This window comes from Chrysemys picta, chromosome 20 (assembly GCF_011386835.1).
Source record: "Chrysemys picta bellii isolate R12L10 chromosome 20, ASM1138683v2, whole genome shotgun sequence".
NCBI lineage: Eukaryota > Metazoa > Chordata > Testudines > Emydidae > Chrysemys > Chrysemys picta.
In genome coordinates this window covers 4,460,670-4,468,329 of record NC_088810.1, presented here as the reverse complement: position 1 = coordinate 4,468,329, position 7,660 = coordinate 4,460,670, and the positions used below count along the sequence as shown (strand labels likewise).

Here is a 7,660-nt window from a genome sequence, read left to right as displayed (position 1 = left end):
ACGTTCCTCGATCTGCTGGCAATGCCCCTACTTATACAGCCCAAAATGCCGTTAGCCTTCTTGGCAACAAGAGCACACTGTTGACTCATATCCAGCTTCTCGTCCACTGTGATCCCTAGGTCCTTTTCTGCAGAACTGCTACCTAGCCATTCGGTCCCTAGTCTGTAGCAGTGCATGGGATTCTTCCGTCCTGAGTGCAGGACTCTGCACTTGTCCTTGTTGAACCTCATCAGGTTTTTTTCGGCCCAATCCTCTAATTTGTCTAGGTCCCTCTGTATCCGATCCCTACCCTCTAGTGTATCTACCACGCCTCCTAGTTTAGTGTCATCTGCAAACTTGCTGAGAGTGCAGTCCACACCATCCTCCAGATCATTAATAAAGATATTAAACAAAACCGGCCCCAGGACCGACCCTTGGGGCACTCCGCTTGAAACCGGCTGCCAACTAGACATGGAGCCATTGATCACTACCCATTGAGCCCGGCGATCTAGCCAGCTTTCTATCCACCTTACAGTCCATTCATCCAGCCCATACTTCTTTAACTTGGCGGCAAGAATACTGTGGGAGACGGTATCAAAAGCTTTGCTAAAGTCAAGGAATAACACATCCACTGCTTTCCCCTCATCCACAGAGCCAGTTATCTCATCATAGAAGGCAATTAGGTTAGTCAGGCACGACTTCCCCTTCGTGAATCCATGCTGACTGTTCCTGATCACTTTCCTCTCCTCTAAATGTTTCATAATTGATTCCTTGAGGACCTGCTCCATGATTTTTCCAGGGACTGAGGTGAGGCTGACTGGCCTGTAGTTCCCCGGATCCTCCTTCTTCCCTTTTTTAAAGATGGGCACTACATTAGCCTTTTTCCAGTCATCTGGGACCTCCCCCGATCGCCATGAGTTTTCAAAAATAATGGCTAATGGCTCTGCAATCTCACCCGCCAACTCCTTTAGCACCCTCGGATGCAGCGCATCCGGCCCCATGGACTTGTGCACGTCCAGTTTTTCTAAATAGTCCGGAACCACTTCTTTCTCCACAGAGGGTTGGTCACCTTCTCCCCATGCTGTACTGCCCAGTGCAGCAGTCTGGGAGCTGACCTTGTGCGTGAAGACAGAGGCAAAAAAATCATTGAGTACATTAGCTTTTTCCACATCCTCGGTCACTAGGTTGCCTCCCTTATTCAGTAAGGGGCCCACACTTTCCTTGATTTTTTTCTTGTTGCCAACATACCTGAAGAAACCCTTCTTGTTACTCTTAACATCTCTTGCTAACTGCAACTCCAAGTGTGATTTGGCCTTCCTGATTTCACTCCTGCAAGCCTGAGCAATATTTTTATACTCCTCCCTGGTCATTTGTCCAATCTTCCACTTCTTGTAAGCTTCTTTTTTGCGTTTAAGATCAGCAAGGATTTCACTGTTTAGCCAAGCTGGTCGCCTGCCATATTTACTATTCTTTCTACACATCGGGATGGTTTGTTCCTGCAACCTCAATAAGGATTCTTTAAAATACAGCCAGCTCTCCTGGACCCCTTTGCCCTTCATGTTATTCTCCCAGGGGATCCTGCCCATCTGTTCCCTGAGGGAGTCAAAGTCTGCTTTTCTGAAGTCCAGGGTCCGTATTCTGCTGCTCTCCTTTCTTCCTTGTGTCAGGATCCTGAACTCGACCATATCATGGTCACTGCCTCCCAGGTTCCCATCCACTTTTGCTTCCCCTACTAGTTCTTCCCTATTTGTGAGCAGCAGGTCAAGAAAAGCTTTGCCCCTAGTTGGTTCCTCCAGCACTTGCACCAGGAAATTGTCCCCTACACTTTCCAAAAATTTCCTGGATTGCCTGGTCTGTAACGATGCGGCCTCTGGTGGGACACAACTGAGAGTATCAATGCAGGATCAATTGCTTAGAGCAGGGCAGTCACAGCCCAAGGGTGGGTATCCTTTGTTACCAAGGCACAGCAAAGCAGCCAGACAGAGAGGACTTTGGTTTTACCCCACTGGCTAAACAGAAATCATACACTCCCTCAGACACTCCAGTTTCCCAGTATCATCACCAGCACCGCTCTTTATGGGGATGACTGGTTATTTAAACCAATACCCCAGTAAAAGAAAAAGGTTCTCCCAATCCCAAAGGACCAAGCCCCAGACCCAGGTCAATGTACAAATCAAATCTTACCCACAAATCACGCTGTTGCTAATCCTTTAGAATCTAAAATCTAATGGTTTATTCATAAAAAGAAAGAAATACAGATGAGCGCTAGAATTGGTTAAATGGAATCAATTACATACAGAAATGACAAAGTTCTTGGTTCAGGCTTGTAGCAGTGATGGAATAAACTGCAGGCTCAAATCAAGTCTCTGGAGTCCATCCACAGCTGGGATGGGTCATTCAGTCCTTTGTTCAGAGTTTTGGTGTAGCAAATTTCCTTCAAAGGTAAGAAGCAGGATTGAAAACACAATGGAGATGATGCAGCTGCCTTTTATAGTTCTTTTTCCATGTGGGTTCTGCTTCCTTTGTTCCAAACACAAGCTACCCAGCACAGAAAACTTTAGATTTCTGCCCCTAGGCATGTCCCTGCATGTCTTGCTGAGTCACAAGGTGTATCTGCCTTCTCTCAATGGGTCAGTTGTGTAGCTGATGGTCCTTAAAGGGCCATCAAGCAGGCTAGCTAGTGCTGATGCCAAATTGTGTGAGGTGTCACCCAGAAGCATGGCACACGTTTGAAACACAGACAGGATAGAGCCAATATTTATAATTTTAAATACAAATATGACACCTGCATACAGAAAGCATAATCATAACCAGGAAATCCTAACCTCCTCATAGACACCTTACTTGATCTCCTTTGTACAAGATTTGATGCCACTATATGACCTTGGTTGCAAAAGTGATCTGTATGATCACAATTCATATTAATAACATCACATGGTCATATAAATATTACAGGCAGTTTCCACGTGCTTTGCAGGCCCATGGGTCTGATTCAGAGGGAAGGGAGGGGGCAGGATATCAGGCTAGATGGGCCCGTTGGCCTCACTTGGAGTGGCAGTCCCCCCAGCTGAGGTCTCATCCGCCATTTCCTCAGTCCCGTAAAATTCCAATTTCTTGTCGACACTTTGGTGGCTGAGGAACGGCCTGATCTGCATGCCAGACTCAGGCATTCTGGATTCCCGGGCTCCCGGCCGGTCCTTCCTTCTGCTTCCACAACAGCAGCAGGGTGTCCTGGGAGAGAGAGATTCTGGGGTATGTATGTGGCTGGCAGTCTGGATGGATGGATAGATAGATAGATGATGGGTGGGTAGGTACATAGTTTGCGGGTTGGTGGATAGACGGTAGGTAGGTGTGTACGTAGGTGGGTAGATTGGTAGGTAGATATATGGGTAGGTGGGTAGATGGGTGCATGGGTAGGTGGGTCAGTAGCTGAGTTACCATCTGTAATAGAGCAGGGTGAGGTAATAGGCCAGGATGAATCCAGTCACCACGAACACGAGTTTGCAGCTGAATTCGATAAATGCCCAAGTGAGGCCACCTGATGGAGCTAGAAGAAGTCGAGAGTCTGGGATAAATCCCTGCAATCCCTGTCCCGAGCCAGCCACCCCCGCCCTAGGGCCGGGTTGGAGCCAGTGCCCCCTAGAGGGGAAATTCCCCAGCCCCTGAGCGACCCAGCCCCGCCCTGGGGCTCTGGGGCCAGATTGTAGATGGTGTTCCCTGAGAGGAAAGGTCCTGTGGCCCAATCCTCGCCCCCCCCAAGCCAGCCAATCCCCACCCTGAGGCCAGTTCGGAGCTCATGCACCCTAGCAGGGAGGGGATCTCACCTGTTTCCGGTGGGCTCAGCAGTACAGTGTACATCCTGTGGGTGTTGAAACCGAGGCACGAGATCTGGGGTGCCCTGTCCCCACTCCCCATTGAGCTCAGGGTGCTGATGGCCTCATGCCCCTGGCCCAGGAGTTGACCTGCAGGCCCCCCCCCCATGAGCCATTCCCAGCCAGGTTCTCCCTGTCCACCTGCCACTGGAGCCGGGGCGGGGGGTGGGAGTTCAGAGAGGAGCTGCAGCTGACGTTAGGCCCCTCGTGCTGGCAGTATGCGTTCAGCCTGGTCCCCAGCAACCCAGTGGCAGGGAGTCCCACAGGTTAACCATACTAATACTCAGGGGCTGGGAGTCCTATAGATTAACCTGCTAATATCCAGTGGCAGGGAATCCTGTGGGTTCTTCTGCCCTCGGGTGTCTATTCGGCTGGCCCCCCCAGGCACTGATCCAGCCCCACCATCAGCCAGCTGCACTTCACACCAACTCACCTGCTTTTCCACCCTCAGTCTGGGTGCTCACGGCTCTTGTAGACGGCCCAGGAGTCCGTTCAAGCCTCAGTTGCCCCTCTTGGGGCTGCCCCTGAAGCGGCTAATTAACTATGGCACAGGAGGGGTTGGCTCTGTCTCCGTTTACAGGGGTTGGGCACCCTGTGATACCTGCTAGCACTCAGTGGTGAGGAGTCCCACGGATTAACACTGCCACTTTCCAGTGTCAGTGTCCCAGGGGTTAACTGCACTCACACCCAGTGGCAGGGAGTCCTGTGGGTTAACCCCACTCACACCCAGTGGCAGGGAGTCCCACAGGTGAACCCCACTCATGTTTGCAGAGCAGCTGGAACTTCCCCTGGGACATTCCACCATAGACTCCTGCCCTGCTCCCTGCAGCACAGGGTCACCTATAGACGCCCTCCCTACCCTCTGCAGAACAGCACGCCCCACTGAGGCCCCACCCTGCTCCCTGTGGCGCAGCGCCCCCTAAAGCCTTACACTGCATGTGCATATGCAGGGCCCGGCTGGCCCACCCATAGGAATTCATGGCCCAGCACCGATACTCCCCAGCGTCCCCTCTGCTGAGATTCAACAGCTCCAGGTGCCCGGCCCCTCCCTGGCCAGGGCTGAGGGACTCATGCCCCTTGGCCCAGCTCAGGATGGCCTCGGCTCTGCTCCCAGCCTCACAGCTCAGGTTCAGGGAGTCGCCCTCCTGGGTCTCCAGAGACACGTCACCCTCAGCTCTCGACACTTCCAGCACTGGAAGAGATGAGCAGGCAGGTTAGGCTTCCCCCCAGAGATCCCCCAACAAGGCGCTGAGATGCAGCCGCTTCTGGGGTGGGGTGTTGGGGCTGGTTATACAGGGACCCGTCACCCGGCATGGAGGTGTACACAACTCTGGAGTGGGCACAGCAGGTCTCCATTGCAGAGATAGTTCCTTAACCCATCTCCTGCCCAGTGCCCCCTAATGCCACCCCGGAGTCTGGAGACAGAGTGAACCAGGCCTGCTTCCCCCCACCACCCTCCCTACAGTCCTGTGGCTTCCTTGGGCTCTCCCCTCCAGGCACGGACCAGCCTGGCCCAGCTGAGCCTGGCGCCTGGCCCTGAGCATGGGCAGAGCGTGACTAGGAGGCGCTCGCTAATTTCCGGGGCTCACAGCGCGGCCTCTCACCGGGGTGTCCTTTCCTGGTCAGGGTCCCAGAGATGCTGAGGGGCCCAGGCGGATCTGTAACAAAAAAAAAAGACAGGGGAAATCAGGGGGGATGGACAACACTGGCGGAGTTGCTAGTGATCACTGAGCCTAGATATGGCCCCTTGCTGTGAGCTCAGCTGAGGGACGGGAAAGTCCCTGAAGTGACACAAGACCCGTGGGCAGGGAAGGGAAGCGACAGACCTGACTGAGCCTGACCCAAGAGGCACCTGACATAACCCAGGAGCTTGGTAAGGGCCGCGCTGGGGAACCAGAACCATGGAAAATGGAAACCGAAGGGACCAAAACCAGTGTGTCAAAATGCGGCCTAATTGGCAGAGGCACTAACGAGGTGCCGGGCTGCTTTGGCCTGGGTACTGGGGCAAGTGTTGCCATCTCGGTGCCACAGTCTACTGGGTGCCCGGGTGTTCAGCGTCCTGCTCTGCAAATGTGTCCACCCCAGAGTGGGTCTCGCCCCCACCCCAGTCCCAGCCACCACCAGGGACATCAGACACGACCCTCATGGGTCCTTTGCCTTCCCCCCTTGTCTCATCTCTTCCCAGCCCTCTCCTTTTGCCTCCTGGCTTGGCCAGCCAGGCCCAGGTATTTTGCATCCTTGCTACGACCAGGGGGGCATCTGAAAGCAACACCCAGAACAGCTGGACACTGATACTGGCTGGCCAGGCCTGGCAGGTTCCGTCCACGCTGCCATCAAAGCCCGAGCCTCAGAGCCTGGGTCCATTAGGTCGGGGTCGTGGGACTCAGGCTGCAGGTCTTTGCAGCGTGGATGTTTCCTCTGAAGCCTGTGAAGACGTTCGTGGTCTGGCTGGGGCCTGGGCTCAGAAATACGGGGCAGGGGAAGGGGCGGTGTCCTTCTAAATCTCCCTTTGGCTGGAGGGAATAAGGGCCGTCCTTACAGTGAAGCCTGATTTGATACTTCGCATCGCAAAGGAGGCCGCTGATTTCCCCTCTGCCCTCGATCTGCAGCGTGAGGGTCACAGGCCATTTAACGGGGTTTGCCCTGGGGCAGGGCCGGCCTAGGTTTCTGGGCACCAAGCGTCTTTAGTGCCAGACAGTGACTGGGTCCCATTAACACTCTGCCCCATATAGAACATCCACCGATCCCGTCAGAAAGGGGAGCGGGGAAGGAGATGTGGTGGGACAGCCTGGGGGGATCTCAGGAAGAACTGGGGTGTCTGGTGGGAGGGGGGAATCCCTGCAAGGAGGTACTGGAATGTGGAGGTGGATCCCAGCACAGCAGGATTCTGGGGGCAGGTCAGGTCGGGGTGTTGTTACAAACAGGCAAGGTACTAACAAATTTCAACAGGACTTTATTTTTAAAGTGGAAACCTCTTTAGCAAGCTGCTGCTTCACCCTCTGTAAATCTCACTCTGCCTCAACTCCTCCCCGCTCCTTCCTGTTTCCTGCCTTTCAGACTCCCACCAGCCAGTGCTCCCAGTTCTAATAATTACAAGCAACATCGAAACACCACACAGGGTAGAGAGAATCCCACGAGAGAAGAGCCTGGGGTTGAGTATGAGATGGGGGGAGCCATAGCCAAGGGGGGCAGGAAGATGTGAAGATCCCAAGGGAGAAGGGGCTGCAAGGTGTGGAGGGAAGGGGCTGGAGTAGAATTGGCTGAGAGTGCATGGTGGGGGTGGGGATCCGAGCACAGGGCAGAGTTGTGGGAGGGGCTGGAGGGCAGGGCTGGTAGGCCCAGGGGGGAGTGGGGATCCCAGCATAGGCAGTTGGGGCCAGTGTGGAGGGGCTGGGTGGGTCACTCACAGCCGACAAGGAGCTGGACGGTTCTGCGGGTGAAAGGTCCCTGTGCTGAGCTGTAGGTGACGATGCAGACGAGCTCTTTGCCGTGGTCCCCCTGGGTGGGTGTGAAGTGAAGCGCGGAGCTGTGGGACCAGGTGCCGTTTGCCAGCGGGGCTGAGACGTTCCGGGCTGTGTCGCTGAACGGCCCTCTCCAGGTGACTCGGGGAGGGATCCCGGAGCAGCGCCCAGGAGCCGTGCAGGTCACAGACACTGGCTTACCGGCCACGAGCGTCCCTGGCAGCCCCCGCGCCGGTAAGATCTGGATCTCTGGCTCCTCCATCAGCTCTGAGACACGGGGAGAGAATCGCTCAGGGACATGGGGTGTTTGCCCTTTAGGGGCACTGGCTCCGATCCGGCCGCAGGGCG

At 54.6% G+C, this 7,660-nt stretch overlaps 1 protein-coding gene across 1 annotated transcript; it reads right to left on the bottom strand.

Moving 5' to 3' along the window:
* Positions 1–2,039: 2,039 nt before the first annotated feature.
* On the bottom strand, positions 2,040–7,660 carry LOC101938553 (sialic acid-binding Ig-like lectin 14). Its single transcript, XM_065574088.1, has 5 exons — positions 7,259–7,660; positions 5,456–5,509; positions 4,783–5,043; positions 3,418–3,526; positions 2,040–3,210 (listed from the first exon to the last, which is right to left on the bottom strand). Exons 1-5 carry the CDS (start codon positions 7,572–7,574, stop codon positions 3,003–3,005), a joined length of 948 nt encoding a protein of 315 aa, XP_065430160.1. The 5' UTR covers positions 7,575–7,660; the 3' UTR covers positions 2,040–3,002.